This window comes from Cyanistes caeruleus, chromosome 2 (assembly GCF_971803275.1).
Source record: "Cyanistes caeruleus chromosome 2, bCyaCae1.hap1.1, whole genome shotgun sequence".
Taxonomy (NCBI): domain Eukaryota; kingdom Metazoa; phylum Chordata; class Aves; order Passeriformes; family Paridae; genus Cyanistes; species Cyanistes caeruleus.
The window spans coordinates 44,461,137-44,479,084 of NC_141702.1; the positions used below are offsets into that span (position 1 = coordinate 44,461,137).

Consider the following 17,948-nt stretch of genomic DNA (forward strand, 5'->3'; position numbering starts at 1 on the left):
TTTGGTAACATTTTTTTCTACATAAACAGGGTCAAACAATCTTGCATATTATCAGGACCCTGTTTCCCAATTCAGTTGAGCTCAGTTGAGCTAACTAGCTCTAAAATCACCTGCATGACTTACAAACACTTGCTACCTCTCCCTGTCATGCACTAGGAGTTTCAACTGTATGGATGTGTCCCTTCATCCTTCGTGGATGAAAACAAGGACGTACTCATTCCACAGATTACTTCATCATCCTGAGACCTGTTTTGTCCCCCTCAGTTACACGGAGTGTCAATAAGCACCTTTTAGATTTGTGTAAGAGGAAGAAGTGAATTTTTAATTCACTTGACACAGAAAGTTGAACACATCTGTCTGCGTACTGAAAGCCACAGCACAATCAGGAACCAGCCCTACAGCTTTTGTCCTGGGCCTGTGCAAAGTGCAGAGATGTGCCCAGATCCTTGTGAGGAACGATCCCACCCGGCTTCCTCGTTTTTTAAAGATGCAAACAAAAACAAACCCAGAAATGCAGATTTTTCTTGGAGTGCCACGAAGTGTTCGCCAGACTGAGGCGGCTCAGGGAATGGAGCTGACAGCTGTGTGCGCCAGACACCGTGGGAGCCATCCACCCCCTCTTTGGTGTGACGGGAAACATCCTGTCAGAAACACGCTCTGCATTTGGGCTTTTCTTGAATTAATTATCTGTAAACGGTGAAGGGCGCATCCTGCTGGGAGCCTGTGATTCCTTGGCGGTATTTATGGAGGTGTTCGATAGGAGAGTCGTGACGGTCAAAGCTCATCAGACGGAAAGCACCGTAGCATCAGGGCTCCAGCCACAAGTCTGCTAGGGCTGCTCCCTCTAGCGAGAAAAAGTACTTTGGCTGGGGAAAAAAGAAAAGCCTTCCCCTCTCTCTTTTTTATTTTCTTTCTTTCTTTTTTCTTTTTTTTTTTTTTTAATTATTTCTTCTTTTTTTTTAAAAAATTCTTCTCTTCTCTTCTCTTCTCTTCTCTTCTCTTCTCTTCTCTTCTCTTCTCTTCTCTTCTCTTCTCTTCTCTTCTCTTCTCTTCTCTTCTCTTCTCTTCTCTTCTCTTCTCTTCTCTTCTCTTCTCTTCTCTTCTCTTCTCTTCTCTTCTCTTCTCTTCTCTTCTCTTCTCTTCTCTTCTCTTCTCTTCTCTTCTCTTCTCTTCTCTTCTCTTCTCTTCTCTTCTCTTCTCTTCTCTTCCTTTTTCTCTTATTTCTCCTTTCTCATTCATCCTTTCTCCTTTCTCTTTGTTTGTTTATTTCTTTAAGTGAATAATTCAAGTTTTCCGGATAGTGCAAGACATGGGGCAGTTTCAAGCAGACAAAAAGTGACCAAATGCTGCACTTTTCCAGCCCCTGAGCATGGAGAGTGGAGCTGGTGCCCAAGCAATGCAAGTCAGTGATTTCTCCTCAGAGGCAGACCCGTGGCAAGTGAGGGACTCTTGGTTTGTCTTCTAGCAGTCCTACACATATGCTGTAGCTGTGTTTGGTTTTGATTTTCCACTTCTGGTTACAAAAATAGGACTTACTATAATCATAATAATATTAATGATACAAAATAATTACTGTAATTATATACTTTTTGGCAAATTATTAACACAAAGCAGCCCAAAAGATCCCATTGGATTAAAAAAAGGTGACAATGCACAAATGTTAAAAAAGACAAAGTCTTTGATAAAAAAGAAGGAAAAGCAATCTGCAAATGAATGCATTTCTGTAAGGCAATATGTTACCTTTAGTCTTCCATCTAGATTTAGCTCAGATTCTGTTGTTCAAGAAATTATTAGAACTTGGCTTGCTTGAGCTTATCAATGTGGTAACACAGTTTCAGTGCCGGTCCCAACTTCAGCCCCAGGTATTTCATGATCATATCGCTTTTCAGCAGTAACAAAGCATTGCCATCAATTTCCTGGTTTCAAAAGAGAGGAAGAGAATCAAAATGTGCTAACCCCCCCTTTAAGTGCTGTGTCCTGACACATTAAACAAGGTGAATTAGGAATGTCATTTAGGGTAGAGCTACCTGAAATGTCATGCATTTTGAAATTTCATTAAAAAAATTGAAATCTGAGGTGTGATAGAAGAAAGCTGTAAAGGAAGGTTTAATTAAATACTACTTTTTATTCTTGAAGGAACTATAAGATTAGTTGAGGTTTTCAATTTATTTTGCAATTAAAAGTAGAATTTTTTAAAAATCAGAGTTGCTCTAAGTGCAATTCTGAGAAAAACCAGTCAACCTTGAGAGGAAAGTATGAGTGATGGAGACAGCGAAGGATGTAGCCACATTAAACTGCTAATAGAACACCTCCAGATCTCAGTTTCAGCTTTGTCCCCAGCTATCTGTGTGTTTCACATATCTCCAGGACACTTATACCCAGTGATGCGAGTATATGGTATACATGTGTGTGTGTATATATATATATATATATATGTTTTCTTCTCAAATTGAAGACAGTAGTAACTTGCTTATTTAATTACATTTATTATTAAATTTTCTAAACTTTAATTCAACCCTCATGCAAGTGGAGGAAATTACCACCAAGCTCAGCTGTTTATCCCGGAACTGTTGGCTTGAAAACCTTTTGAAATGATGAAGTACTACTGCAAAAGTAGCCTGAGCCCACAGAGAAACAGACTGTCCTTTACTTTGGGCTGTAGAACACAGAAGCTTTCAGCTGTACTGTCCTTCCTTGGACCCAAAGCTTGTCTGGTTTTTCCCAACTGTATTAGTCAAAAAATACCACCTGTCCCCAGAGCTTCCAGCACATTTACACACACACCAATGCTGTCTACATTTTGTTCTACGGTTTTGATGGTCAGAGCTTTCCACTGTGATCCATTGCCTACTTATTAAGCAACACTATGGATCCTAATTTGCCCTGATCATTATTATTCCATTCACTAGGTGATTTATCTGATGAGCAGTTAAGGTCACTTTCTGATTAACTCAATCAATTAATGCTCCTCATTTTGCAGCCCCCTCTCTATCCATAATAGAAACTGTCTCCACCTCCCTCCTCTCTTTGCCATTATTTTAAGGAAGCTAATGTAAAGTAAGAATAAGTGTAATATATAATTACTATTTGCATAAGAAATAAAGTAAGAGCTCCTTTAACTGTGGTGCTATAGGATAAAAACACTGTCAAGGGTCAGGTGTGGAGGAAGCTGTTTCTAAATGTTGAATTCAGCATTTTATTATTTCCATTATTATTACTGTGTAGGGGTCAAGATTAAACTCCATGACAATAGTATGCCAGAGGGAGCATTCATATCCAATTAAATATCCCATAGTAGCCATTTCCCTGTGCAGATTCTTGGCTTGACTTCTTTACAGTATTACTGTGTCAGCCTTTTTAAAAATAATCTTTGAAAAGAAGACTTTGATAACGTGCTTCCCACACATACATTAGCCCCAGCAGAAGGTCTTGGAGCAGGTCTGGAACTGGTAACATCCAGTGCCATCAGGGCCACCTTTCCCCTCCTCTGTTTCACTTCCCACTACCTTTCTACCAAGACTTTTCTGCTGATGGAGCCTCCACGGGATCTCACACAGTGCTGCTACAAGGTCTCTGGCCAGGGCAGTGGCTCCATTCTGTGAGACCAAAAGCTCTGTCAGTGATGAGCTCAGCTGTCCTTGGCACACAGAGGGAGCTGTGGGAGCAGGGAACAGCCCAGGGGAGCTGGTAGGTAGTTTCTCAGTCTTGGGTGGACATTCTCAGGAGCTACCTATGACAGAGCTCCTTGGATATCTTGGCAAGAGGCAAAGCTTCTGCTCCAGGTGGGAAGGGCAGGCAGAGCCAGAGCATCCTGCAGCGCCCTTTGGGGCAGTGAAGGATGTGGGCTGCAGGCTGGAAGAGCTGCAGGCTCTGAGGGCTGAGGTCAGCACCCAAATGGCCTGCTAGAGCAGTAGGAAAGCACACTGCCCACGTTCAGGATACATCCTCCAGCTGTTTTCTTCCTGCTGGTCCCAACAGCCTCTCTCTCCCAGCTCAGATGAGCTGATTGCCAAAGCAACTATTTCGGGTGATAGCTGGGCCTTGTCAATGACAGTAAGTGCTTCTAAGTAAATTATGCACCTGCTTCACAGAAAGATTGAACATACAGGAAGATATGGCTGAGGTTAATGGACTAATCACTTGTCTCTCACCCCTGGGGTCTTTGTGCTAATCCAGATGAGGTTTGAAGGCTGAAAAATTGCAGGGATATATATAACTCAAAGGTGTAATTGAATTGAGTTGTGTGGCAATCATACCCAGGTTCTCACACCTATGGCATATTTTACAAGGAAACCAATGATAAGTTGAGCCCATGGGTGCTGGGTGTGCAACAAAGGATGACAGGGACAGTCTTTAGTGGCAATTTAACTTGATCTCTTTGGCTGCAGAGCAGCTGCAGTACCATGGCATTCTCCAGCGCAGCTGGCCCATGACTGCCTGGAGTGTTCCCAGGCCCTGCTGCTACATAAAAGCATACTTTGCTACAAATGGAAACTAGACAAAATTGTGCTTTTGCACTTCCATATTTACAAGACAAACTTTAGAAGTTGGTTTTTTTTCCTTTGGGATATACCTATATGCCTTAGACCATGTCAATTCTCACTCACTTGTGTGAAAATGCACAGACCCTTCTGCTATTGTCAGAAACTCATTCTATAGCAAGTCCCTTCAGACCTAAAGGCGGCTTGTTTATCTGCCTGGTTGCCCACATGACCAATACTGGCCATGCTTTCACTACCAGCTTGTAAGGCAGAAGGCAGGAAAAGCAGGCCAACACCTCACCTGTACTTGCAGATTTGGCCCCACACCACTGTGCCTGCTGCTGTTCTCATCCCACAGAGCTGTCTACAGAATGGCAGATGGCCCCAATACCTTCCTACGGTGAGCAGACACCAAGGCCTGTGTTCATTTTCAGCTGCTCCTCAGTCACCTCCTCTCCTGTATTTAGAAACCCTGGAAGCTGTGTGTAGCTGGAAGTCCATCTATCTCCCCCAGCTCTCGTCTGCAGCTCCACAGTCCCACTGGTCTCTGCTGGCATAGGGGCAAGGAGTGATCAAGCCCTCTTGTTGTCTCTGCAACACTGGAGGTGCTGGTCAGGACTCAGGGCAGGGGAGAAATTCTCATTCAGACCTAGGTCCAGACACTTACACAAAAACTTTAGACCTCCAGCTGAACACAAACAAGTCACTTTTAGGGTAAAATACATTTTTCATAGCCAGACTTAATTGATTAAGGAGACATGAAGAAGGCAAAAAATTCTAAGAGACACCATATATAGCAGCAGAACAAGAAACTCCAGATCAGAAAAGTTTATTCTCTTCTCATTTACTAATTAAAGATAATATAATTTCCATCACTGGAGGTTATCCTCACAAAATCAACAATCATATCCTCTAGGCAGTCAGCAGGTCTGTTAAATTTGGTTATGTAGTTACATAATACTGAGGGGAAAAGATTAAAATGTTGGCTGTTTTGGGTTTCTCCTGGTAAATATCTAGAGACAAATAAAAAATGCTCTTCAGAGAAGAATCATATATATCCTGTGAAAAAAATTGTCATTGAAACGAGGCTTTTTTGTGCCAATCTGACAATGAAAAATGAGCACCAGATCCTCAGTGCTTTCTCTGAGGCTTGGCATAGGAACAATTTATGCTGGAGTAGCTGGGAACAAACAGTGAATATTTTCTAAAGACACTGTTATGGTTTTCCTATTGAAGAACAAATGAATAGAGTAACATAACATAGCACAAAGAAGGATGGAACAGAATAGAATAGAATGGAATGGAATGGAATGGAATAGAATAGAATAGAATAGAATAGAATAGAATAGAATAGAATAGAATAGAATAGAATAGAATAGAATAGAATAGAATAGAATAGAATAGAATAGAACAGAACTGTTTCAGTTGGAAGGCACCTACAATAATCTAGTCCAACTGCCAGAGGAATTCAGGGCTGACCAAATTACACTTATTTATTAGGGGGTTTTCCAAAAGCCCCTTTAACACCGACAAGCTTGGGGCATTGTTCACCTTTTCACAAAGCCCATCCTAGTGTTTAACTACCATCTCAAGAGATATGTAAAATTTCTCTAGCCCAAACCCTCCGGAGGTGCTGAATTCCTTGCCAGGTCCTGCATTCAACCTGGCTGAGGAAGCCCAAGGCATCTGAGGGTCTGTATGTGACATGTGCTGGCTGTCTCTTGTGACTTAAATTACCTAGAGGTGGTAAGGGTATACTTCTACATACATGTTTTCTGAAGAGTTCCACGTGAGGGCCTAAAGCCTGAGGATCTGCATCCTTCACAAACCAAACCACATCATCCACTGTCCAGGTCAAAGGATTCTTGCTTGATGGCCGAGCAGCATCTTGTCGTTCAGGTGAAGGACTTGAGGCTGTCAGTACAAAAAAGCCCACAACAGTGCATTACAATGGCACACAGAGATTTCCTCAGTTCGTGATTATGAGCGTGCAGGGCTTTGGCAGCCTCACTGCAGCACTGGACATTGGATCTGTGCATGCAAGTACCGGCCTGAGATGGCAGCATAAGGAAAAAAGGGGGACTCGCAGAAGTTTCCAATCTGACTGCTTGTTGGAAGACATGATCCCATCTGGTGAATTGTGTTAAAAAACATGAAACCCTTAGGTCCCTGCTGGAGAAGGAAAGATGTGCCAGCTGCCAGGCTCTTAAACCAAGCTGCCCCTGCTGTCTGATCTGCAGCAGCAGGGTTCTTGGATCAAGAAGACACTACCCTCACACCTGGAGAGAAAGTTCTTAGGTGCTAAAAAAAGTTTGCCGTTGAATGTGAAGGCTAGAGGATAAAATCAGGATTTAGCAAATAGGGTTTTTAATTTGCATTCAGATATTCATACTTGTTTTAGAGATCAGCAGAAGGTTTTCAGTCTGTATCTTCCTAATCTTAGTCTCTCACAAAGCTGATGGTCCCCAATGAATGCCAATTTGGAAAGTTACTAAAACATGGGAAGATGAACATTGCACATGTGACTTTTTAATGGTATAACCCCTCGATGATTTGAGGTGACTTCAGCTTGCTGTAGCTTTAAATCAAGTCAATAACATTGGAACGAAAAGTGCCTTTATGTTTTTATTCTTAGTCTCTGTAGAATTATAAATCTCAATCTCCACCTGAATATAATTTGTACCTCCGCTTATGCTGCTTCTTTATGACAAGATCTATATTATGCTAGGATACAGGAAAGCTGTTTCCATTTGTTTATATCCACACCAAGCAGACTATGTGTTAGCAGGCAGCAGCACACAGATACATTAAATGTGACTTGCCCACATCTGCTCATCTATTTCTGTCAAGGCCCAGTTTTTAATGAGAGAAGTGCTAATGGAAAGCAAGTATACACTACAGAAAACCAGAAATCAAACAGAAGAGTGCATGTAGATGGAGATCAAGACACCAAAGCTAGAGCCTAGAAATGCCCCAAGTAGCCAAGAAGCAATCAGAACTTCTGAGAAGAGAAGGGATTAGTTCTCCAGAGAAATAGTGAGCTTATAAAGGCATGTGAGAATCCTGACACATGACTCAAAATACGATCCTAGTGCACATGAATAAATGTGCTGGGTGGGTTTGGGGCTTATGTAGGTTGTCATTCCATTGACTTCAATAGAGCTCTGGTGATTTATATTAACTGAGACTCTGCCCATAGACACCCAGTAATGGGTTTGTGTGCATATTTGTCTTTTTTTCCTTGCCACCACGCTCATCTTACAGTATAATGTAATGAGGTGTGTTTGCAGTTACTCAGAATGGACTCCAGAAAGCAGCAGTGCTATGAATGTGCAAATCTAGTTGATGGTTTTCATAATGAGATGAGATGTAAATATCATGATAATTGCACTCTCATTTGCTAAGTCACTGTTCTGGATACAAAGGACAAGGAAGAGCTGCAGGTCCTTTTAATTAGACAGCGAAGACTGGTGCTTGTATGGACTCAGGTGACCCTGGGCTCCGCTCACAGAATAAATGCAATACACAACAGTACAGACACCATCTGGAGCCTTTGGCATGAAACAACGAAGACAGAGAGTGCAAAACAAACAGGGTAATCTTGGCCAACCCCTGGATCATCAATAACATTGAGGAACTCTGTCAGGGACAAGTGGGAGAACCGAGACATGTCTTGGAGACAGAGGGGAATTTTTCCCCTTCATGATCTGTCAATGGTTTGAATGAGCGCTGGTGTGTGGAGGTATCGGGCACTACACCATCTTAAACCAAAGGTCAGGAAAAAGAGCAGGCTTTTGCAAACTAGTCAGAAAATAGAGCAAGGAGAGAAAGGTTTGGCTGTGACCAAAAGACTGCTGAAGTTTCTCTGCTACTGTTGTAACATGGTCAGGGAGATGTGCCACTACTGAGAAGCACATATTTTTCCCTTAAATTTGTATAAATGTAAGGAAAGCCCAGAGGATTTAGCCTGGGATTTACACTGGGAACAGAAAGGGCAGCCTGCAGCCCACTGACTCCTGCCTGCAACCTGCCCAGGAAAGGGCAAAGGGGAGAAGAGAGCCCCAAGTGCAGCTGGGGGCCTTCACAGGTATTGGAAGTATCTGTAATAAAAGGAAGGGGGATGAGAAGAAAAGGTTGAAATGACAGGAAGAATCTATTCACTCTTTTGCTATCTAGCAATCAATAGCATAAATGTGATTTCTGAAAGACAAATATATAAATGACCTTTCTAAAGAGACTGCATGGCTAGAATTCTTACAGACCCTAGCAGGTGAAGATAACCCTTTCAAATCCATGCCTAAGGAATAGTATAATATCATAATATATAAACAAGAATTATATGTCAATACTAATTCTTAAAATAGCTTTTTTATTGTCTTTATTTACCTACCTAGTATCAAGTTTTGGATTCTCTGCTGCTTTTTAATGAATTAAGGTCTGTAAATTTACTTGCGTGAAAGGAGCTACCTTTAAATATTATTAAGAAAACTGAGATACCCTCAGTTTACAGCAAAATATCAGGTTTTAGCTGATGAATCTGGAAACAATCTGGTTTTCCATATATTTTATAATTTTTTTTATTAATTAATTTGGCTTTTTTACATTGTAGTTTACCCATCTGAGTGTAATTTCTCAATTTACAGAAGAAAGTAGATCATTTCATGTCTACACAAAGGCATGGGGTTTCTTTCAATAGCATCACTTTGGTGAAAGATTATATTAAGCACAAAAGTGTTTGATGGCAGCAGGGCAAGTACTATACATTTTTTTCATATCTGAAGGTATTCACACTTAACCTAAGAATTAGATAAATGAGGAAGTCTCATGTCTCCTGGGTATCCTATGCCATCCTGTCATCAGAATTAATCAAGATGATAATGAATACTCAGATTACAAAGAGATGGGAGTGCTTGCGACCAATAATTATTTTTAGAGATCATAATCTAGGTCAAATCCAATTTCCTGTTTTTGACAGGTGGCAAAAATTTGTCAAATTAATGGAATGGGATATGGAAATTTAGGTAATCAGAGGGAAGCACTTTCCCCTCTTGCCTCAAACGATATTGGGGAAGGACAGTAAAGAAGTTCCTCTGCAGGGCAATGTCTCCAGGCAGGCATCCCAGTCAAGACCATTGCCCACACAGAAACAGCTGGAATTATCAGGTCAGTGACAAAAGCTGAGTGAAGCTGAGGGAAAGAGGTGGCCTGGCTCAGTCTGAGTTTTCACTCCCACACTTTTCTCTGTCACTCATCTCTAACCTCTGGACCTTCCTGAGAAGAAGAATGGAGACAGAGCCAACAGCCAAATGGCTGCAGAGGCATGACAAGGAAATAAAATGCTAAAATGGAGTTAAACCTGCAAAAGAAGGAAAGACAAATAACAGACTCCCTAAATATGTTCTTGGCAAACAAACAGAGCCCAGAGGGAGTACAGTCATTGATAGATAAGAGTGGAAAGGGAGTGACAGATGAACTTTAATATTGCTGCAGGCCTAAATGATTTCTTTGCCTCAGGGGAAGGGGGTGGGAATGAAATTTTAAAAGGTTCTCTCTGATTGCACTGGAGCAGATAATAAGGAGCAGCAGATCTACTGAAACTAAGCAGAAGTAGCAGACCCTCAAAGGTGCAGAGAAATGGGAATTATTTTAAAAAACAAACCACCCCCACTATAAACAGGGAAAGGAGGAAGACTTTAAGATAGTTTTCTAAAAATCTAGGGCACACCAAGCAGAAAAGGAAGAGATACATCAGACAAGCAGGCGTGTGGGAGAACACAATTACAAGATATTTAGGGTGGGGCAGGGTGTTGACAAGCCATGATCAGCAGAGAACTCTGCAAAGACGATCAGGCTCAGCACATCTGGCCGGCGCTGGCAGGACAGGTAGGGCAGCACCTGGCTGGTGTTCTCCACCTTGCAAGGTGTCACAGAAGAGTCCCTGTCCCAGCAGTGTGGCAGCTGCTCCTGCTGACAGCATGGCACACACTGTGCGGGGATGCAACATTGCAGGTGCTCCTCCGGCCGCTGCAGGAGCAGCCCAGCATCCAGCTGCATGAGACGTGGCCACGGACATTAAATATTTATCTGGGCTTTTCTTGCTTTGCCTCTCCTTTGTAGGGGAAACAAAAAGGCAGCTCGCTGGAAGCACTGAAACTTTCAGACTGAAATGTCCTCAAAAATTAGCAGGCAGGCTGTATTTGCTGAATACAGTGAGTGCTGAGGCTCACAATGCCATCAGCAGCTCCTTTGCCTCGGGGAGGTGGTGGATCTGCCCCCCATGAGCTGCTTGCAGCATTATTCTGGAAAAAGAGAATTTCAACCCCATGCCTCCAAATGTTTTCAGAAAATATATCTACTAATAAGCAGGACTGCCTCTTTAACAAAGACCCTCAGGTGATAATAATTAACTGCTAATACTGGATAATAAAATCTCCATAAAAATAACAAGCTACAGGGCAAGGTTAAGGTTATTATATTGTGGTTGAGCACACAATCCTTCATACTTGGGATAAAGGCTTTGTCTGTTATGTAAGCAGGCTTGGAAAGGTTTATGATGTCCTTGACTATTCCTTCCCTAATTTAAAAGCTTCAGTTTGGCAAATGATGACAGGAAAGTGCATGTTTATCTGTTTGCAGCCCCAACTGGCTTTCTGAAATGAGATTTTTTTTTTTACATCTTTTTTTTCAGAATTTTTTAGCATAATCAAGGAGAATTAGGCATCAAGCTTCCGATCGCATTAATGAGAGCTTTGAGGTTTAATCTCATCCATTCCGCTTGAAAGACATGTTCTGCTATGCACTGAGATATGTTTTATGATTATGGCTTTTTCCATGATATTTTCCCACCATGATAAATAAGGCAAGCTATTTTTCAAAACTATCCATAAATAAGCAGGATTGGTTTGAGGTTTCAGAGATAAATTCTTCCTCTTTTTAATGAGCCCATCTCTGCCTCATAAGTATACAAACCGAAGAGGATAAGAACAGAGACTGACATGCACCACTTACTCATCTTTGCTTACTTATGATTCAGCAACATATAAATTATGCCAAGAAAGAAGGAAAACACATGCACAGATTCCAAAGACCTTTCTTTGCTGGAGAGAATTTGTGAAGACGGTATTAAACCTCCAGCGTGGCTGCACTAGGGAAATTGCAGAAATGTGTGTTTTAAAAGTCTGGGATTGCCAGTAGAAGTGGAAGCAACATGGTGGGTGAAAATATGATTTCTCTCTGTGGACTAATACAATCTCTAATTTTAAGGAGGAATGGGTAATGCTTTGTAGGACTCTGGTGAGAATTCCAGTATTACAGAGGTACACTAGGGAAATAGTGAACGAGATGAAACCAGGTTGTGACTGGAAACATCAGTGTCTTAAAGCTTGAAGTGGTATCGTAGTGAATGTGTGGGCACATTGACTTCATGGATGTCTCTGTATTGCCCACCACAGCCACAGAAAACTGCCTGGCCTCAAAGGAACCAGCTTGTGCTGTTGTCTGTAGGAGACTGCTGGAGTCTCCAGAAAGCAGCTGAGAGGATTAGGGGGAGTGTGATGGATGGTGATGGCACAGACATTGGCTCCCGGTGGAGTACAGGGCATTGCTACAGGGGATTGTTAGGGACCTTGGCAGCAAAGCCTGTATAGGTTTGTGTGTGCTCTGTGGTAGACCCTGATCTACAACGGGTGATACTGATGGCTAATAAATGCCTGGAAAATTAGGAAAACGCCAACCATATCAATGAATCTATAACCATTTTAATGATGGTCACTGCACACATTTCTGTTTTAGGAAGCTTTTACTGTTGAACTGGCCAAATGACCCAGAGACCTCAGAGGAACTAGGCTATGCAAGTGTAAAAAGATTGTCACATGAAAATTACCAAGCTGTTTTGGGATGAGTTCTGTTAACTCCAGGTATTATATGTAGCAGTTTAAAGTAACTTGTGACTGCTTCTGAGGTACTCATGCCATGGTTGCCTGGTTCAAAAGCAGCATCTCCCTCTTTGCTCCTGAAAGTGCTTTTAATGGTTTTAAGCCAAAGAAATACAGGAATCTGTAAAGCCTGTTGCATGACCACTCCATTACTTTTTTTATTGATTCAGTTCTGGAAAAAAACATGAGCCATATTTCAGCCTTTCATTTTGTAAAGACTGTGAATTTTGTGGGAAGTCATGAAAAGAGAGATGGAGATGTCATCTGAAGCTTAGCTTCCTACTTGGAGGTTTCACAAAACATTGGCCAAGACTGGGAAACAGTGACATTCAAAGTCAAAAACACAGAGGGAAAACAATGCAGCTGAACAATCTTAAGAAGCTCTAATTTTAAGCTTCAGTCCCTTGAACATAATTTCTGTCCCCTGATACCGAGGGTTTTCTCCACACCACACGTTCTTATGTACAGAAGTTTTGTATATTCTGAAAAGGCACAAAGTATTCAGTAAGCCAAGTAAGACAATCCAGTAAGACAAGTGATTCAGAGAAGAAAAATCTGTGAAGGGTTACTAAGTAAGAATCTACAACCTCTGTAGATTCTGGCTTTGAGCCACGAATTTTGGAAGGCAGAGAGGGTAGTGGGGGTGCACCACTAAATATATAAAACTAACAATTACAGGGATAAATACTTGTAATACATATTTTGGAAGAATAATGGTCTAAAATATTGAATAGTGAAAGATCAGAAACAAGAAATAATACAAGTGTTGGGGAGGTGAGGAATGTGAAGGAATTAAACAAAGATTAAGCAAAGGACACTGGAAAGAGGCTCTGGAATGGCTTCCAAGCAAGAATATGCAGAATCAATTGAAGTTTCCAAGGGAAATGCAAGGGCAAAAAGACAGTGTAATGAGCTAATGGTAGACAAAGGGGCTAGGGAAACCAGTAATCTTCTGCAAATATATCAAGATTTAAAAAAAATTAGTACTAGAGTGGCAGTAGGTTCCATTAATAAATGAGGAAGGAAAAAAAATTAATGACTTTAAAATGGCTGAGACATTCAACTCCTTTGTTAGATCTATCGTCAGAATGAAATATGCAGACATGAAGTTTGAATAATTAGAAAGGGGTGAAGACGCTGTTGGCATCACTGCTGCTAAAGACCTGTTGACTGAGAATTTGGAACATTCAAATGAAGTTAACTGAAGTTCAGTGAAACAGCTAACTCGTCTGATGAACATGGGTAATTTCTAGAAGGAAAAAAATCATGGCCAATAGGAACTGTAGTGGAAGAGTAGAGCAACTGCCCCAGCAAGTGGTAACTGAACAAAAATACAAAGAAAGGGAAGAAGAATCATTTAATGCAGTGATTCCCATGGCATTTCTTGAATTTGCAGATAAACTTCTTGTGACTTTGCTTCCTGAAGAATAAAAGAGCCTTGAGCAGTGAGCTGAATGATTTAAAATAAACCTATATTTTGTTGGGAAGTCTTTTTCAAGCAAAATCTGGCTTGGTATGTAATTAAAAGGGCAGAATGGGCACACAGCTAGAAAGCAAAACCTCCGGCTAAAATGTTTTAAGGTAGGCACTAATATTTGGGTTTGCTCTGTGTCACGTCTTGTACACAGCTGGTGTCACACAAATACCAGGTACCTGCCTGTAGGCAGTATAAATCTTTGGGAGGAATGCCTCATATACTAATGTCTACACGTCTGAGCTGATAAAAACAGGTGTGATTGCCACACAATTATAGGTAATAGATATGTTTACATAACAACGGCATTAGAAAACATTCACCTTTTTACTTAATGGTGAGCAGACTGGTTTTTTGTTTACACAGGTTATTATTTCCCCCTCTAAGTGGAAGCAGGAGTGGTCTGGATGGATTCCATCACAGAACCACCTTACTAATTTTCTTGGGAATTTGGGAATGAGTTAGGACTCCTGCACAGCGCCAGCATAGCAGCACATATTGCAAAATGGGAGGTGTTAACATTACCACTTCTGTTTCCTTCAAGATAGGCCCCATTCCCTGTTGGGCTGGAGGTCTGATGCCGCAGGCCAGTAGATGAGGACCCCCCTGCAGACATCTGGGCAGGACGATGGCTACAGGAGGAAGAGGAGCCCCCGGCAGGGTGTCCATCTGCAGGACTCTGACGCACGGTGTACATGGAGCCCATGGAACCCAAGGCAGCGTCGGCAGGATCCACACTGTACTGCTTCCTGTTCGGGGCATCAGCCAGGTAGTCCTCAGGTACAACTGTCTCTGCTCAGGAAGCCCAAACACAAAATAAACATCAGTAAAACAGAAGCTTTCTTAATCAACCCTTGAAAAAAAAAATATTTTTTTGGCCAAAGTTCCCTTTTTTTTTTTTGTCACAAAGTGTAACTCTGTTTTCAACTTTCTGTACAGACAGCTGGCCCAGGAGAGATCCTTGATGAGAACTAATAAACGGTGAAGGGAAACACAACCACTCAAAGTCAGTAGAGTCACAAGAGGGAAACTGTCTTGGTATGAGTCATTGGTGACAGCTTACAATATAATTCTCTGTAAAGTCCTGGGCCACTGGCTGGCAGGCCCAATTTGCCTCATGGTGCTTCCCCCAATACACCGAGGCTAGAGGATTGAAAGGAAGGAGGCAGAGGAGGACAACAGGACAGGCAGTTTGTTAAGTTCAAAATGCCTGGCAGCCAGTAGGAAGGAACAAAGGTAATAAACCAAAGCATTCTGGCTGCAAATACCAAAATTAATCAGAAGCATCCTCAGCTGCAGACATCCATCAGGCCCGGTATCCCACAAGGATACAGGCTTGATGACTGATGAGCACACCCAAGGTTTATCAGGGACAGTTCTGTGTTATGTGTGAGTCACTTGGACCTAACTCAGGTTCAAGCGTGCCAACATCACAGACAACTGCAAACCATTGCTACGGTTCCTGTCCTCTCCACTGCAATTTTCATGCTGTGTAGGAGCTAAATACTTTGCTTTTCAGATTCCTGGCAATAAACCAAATTTTGACTTCAAGACCTACTCTGGAGGTCTCTCCATGCTCCCCTATGCTTGAGGGTCTCGTGCACAGGCATGAGGGAGGACTAGCTCCAGGTTTGCAGTATGCAGATTTTTTTTGCCATTTCCCCTTAGACTTAAGCTCAGGTTTGTCGCTGTCTGAACTAACACTTCCATGCCCGTGTCACTGTCTTCCTCCTCCGGTCTCCTCATATCCAAGTCTTTCTTATTTGCCTTTTTTTGTCTTTTTGTCTTTTTTGCCAAAGATGGCCACAGGTCTTCTTTCTCCTTTTTCCCACTGCCATTCTCCCTGCAAAAGCAGCTGTCCTGTCACCCAGCCCCAGTATCACTACTGGGATACAAGCAGAGCCCTTGGAAACCTCCATGAGATCCCAACCTTCACAGAACCCTGCTGGCAACTCTGCACTTCCCACTCCCACTGGATGTTAACACCTGGCAGGCAGGAAGCCTCTAGATTAGGGGAAGTGTCTTCCATTGCCCCATGACATTGTTCTGTGCTGTTGAAAAGGCCACTTTTCTCATCATGTGTACTCTCCCCCCAGAGACATCTGAGCAGGGTGAAATTTCCCCCATGGTGTCACACATCAACTTCCTGGCCAAAGCAACACTCTCCTCCTGATGTATTATGCAGCCTTATTGAGTAACAAGAAAAAATTATGTTGTAATTTAAGCCATAAGACACAAACTCCATTGCTAATAGATTTTGAGGCTCTATATAACAGACTATTCCTTTCAATTTACATTTTCACTTCTTTCCTTAAAAAAAAAAAGCAAACATTACTTGACAGCTGTCTACAGTAGTTGATGTTAAATGGACATGATTTATTTCGACAACTCAAATACTCAGGAGTTGTGCCATGCCATCATCTTGGCTTGTGTGTCAGGCCACAGCACAGATTTTCGTTACCTTGTTCTATTTTATTGCTTCTGTCTTTTAAAATTCTGTCCCATTCTGGGCCAAGGCTGGACTCACCATAAGGTAAACATCAGATTTGAAGGAAAGCTGCAAATGTGAAAATTCCTCGCTTTTGGGAATTTGCCTTTGCAGCTACAAGTAACTTTTCTTTAGAAAGGTTTTTTTTGCTTAGATGATTTGGATTCTTACAGCATGCATTCAGGTGCCCTGCTGCTTTCTGCCAGGGATTTCTGAGCTTGATTCTCATACAAATACAGATAGGGTGAAATTCAATTGAATTCAAGGGAGTTCAGATAACGTAACACATAAGAGAAATGGGAATCAGACACTGAACCTTTCTCCATAACCTCTAACAGATGCCAAAATTATAAAGCAATTGAGCTAAATACCTTGCTTTTCAAACTCCTCCCAAATAAACCAAAGAAAATCCAATCAAGCCTCCTCATTCAAAGGAATTTAATTACTGTGTAGAACACTTGCAATAAAAGCCTCTTATGCATAAAGAAGATGGCTCTTCCTGCAGCATCCTGCCTGCACTGCATGGAATAATTATGCCTCTTGTGAATCATTACCTCTTTATTCCAGGAAAAGAATGCTCTTTTAATATGATTACAATATGAAGAAGACATAGACTATCAAAACAACAAACAGCACATTAAAAGAGCCCTGCTAAATAAACAGCATACAGCTTTTATTGCCATGGATGTAAATTACTTCAAAATTTTTGAGCAGACACCAAGGATTTTTTGATGGATGTCAGACTGTCTCAACAGTCTGTGTGAAATAAGGCAGATATATGTATAGATATAATCTCCCTGTGGAAGGACACCCATGAACTATGTACAAGACTACAAGAAGGAGTCAATCTTCCTAACTTTGACTAGGACTCTTTTCTTGATCTAGATCAATTTATTCTACATCTCTGCTTTAGACTCTAAAATGGGAGTAATGATGCCTATTGCCATGGAACAAGCTGGAGCCTCCATTCATTACTGTATGAAACATTCCCCAGGGGAATGTGCTCTGGGAATTTTAAAAGTAATTTTAATGTCTTCATTAGACCAGGAGGAGCAGGGATCATCTCAAGTGTCCCACTGTCCAAAAACTAAAAAACCCTGTGGAAGCTCTTTGTGTTCCTATTTTTCCAGGGTTTTTTTAGTTTGTAGCACAGAGAAGCTGCATGAATTGAGGTTCTAGTGATGATGTGCATGAAAATATCTGCATTTTGTAAGCACCCAGAAGGCGTTGTAAAGTGTGTGGCCATCACAGCTTCTAATCCCACTTTGGCCAATTAGGAAAAAACCCATATTTTCTCAGACAATAGAAGAAAATGTAAGTCTCTATTGGGGTTGAAAATGCAACACTTCATCAATCTGTAGCTTAGCCCTTCTGTATTCTGACTTGCTTTCATATTTTGTTTTGTAGGGAGTCAGTTCCACATATTAGTGAGAAACTAGTACACACTGCTTTAAAGCAGGATTTATGAGAAAGGTTCTTCGAGCTTTTGCTCTGAGCACAGTAGTCTCTGTTACAAGTGCTCACCACCCTGCTTAAATGCTTAAGCCATTTTGGCATAGTTTTCCTTTACA

General features: G+C 41.6%; 1 protein-coding gene across 4 annotated transcripts in view; it reads right to left on the minus strand.

Annotated features, from left to right (window-relative positions):
- Positions 1-1,153: 1,153 nt before the first annotated feature.
- SCML4 (Scm polycomb group protein like 4) overlaps positions 1,154-17,948 on the minus strand; it is a 64,546-nt gene continuing 47,751 nt past the window's right edge. Inside the window, exons 7-9 of one of the 4 annotated variants that reach the window (XM_086876726.1) lie at positions 14,415-14,681; positions 6,250-6,395; positions 1,154-1,916 (exon numbers count right to left, since the gene is read on the minus strand). In XM_086876726.1, coding sequence (XP_086732852.1) covers positions 1,791-1,916; positions 6,250-6,395; positions 14,415-14,681 — 539 coding nt within the window. In that variant the 3' untranslated portion in view covers positions 1,154-1,790. Of the gene's footprint in view, positions 1,917-6,038; positions 6,396-14,414; positions 14,682-17,948 lie in introns of those variants that run through there. The other 3 variants (XM_023923905.2, XM_086876725.1, XM_086876724.1) reach the window with 3 other exon arrangements.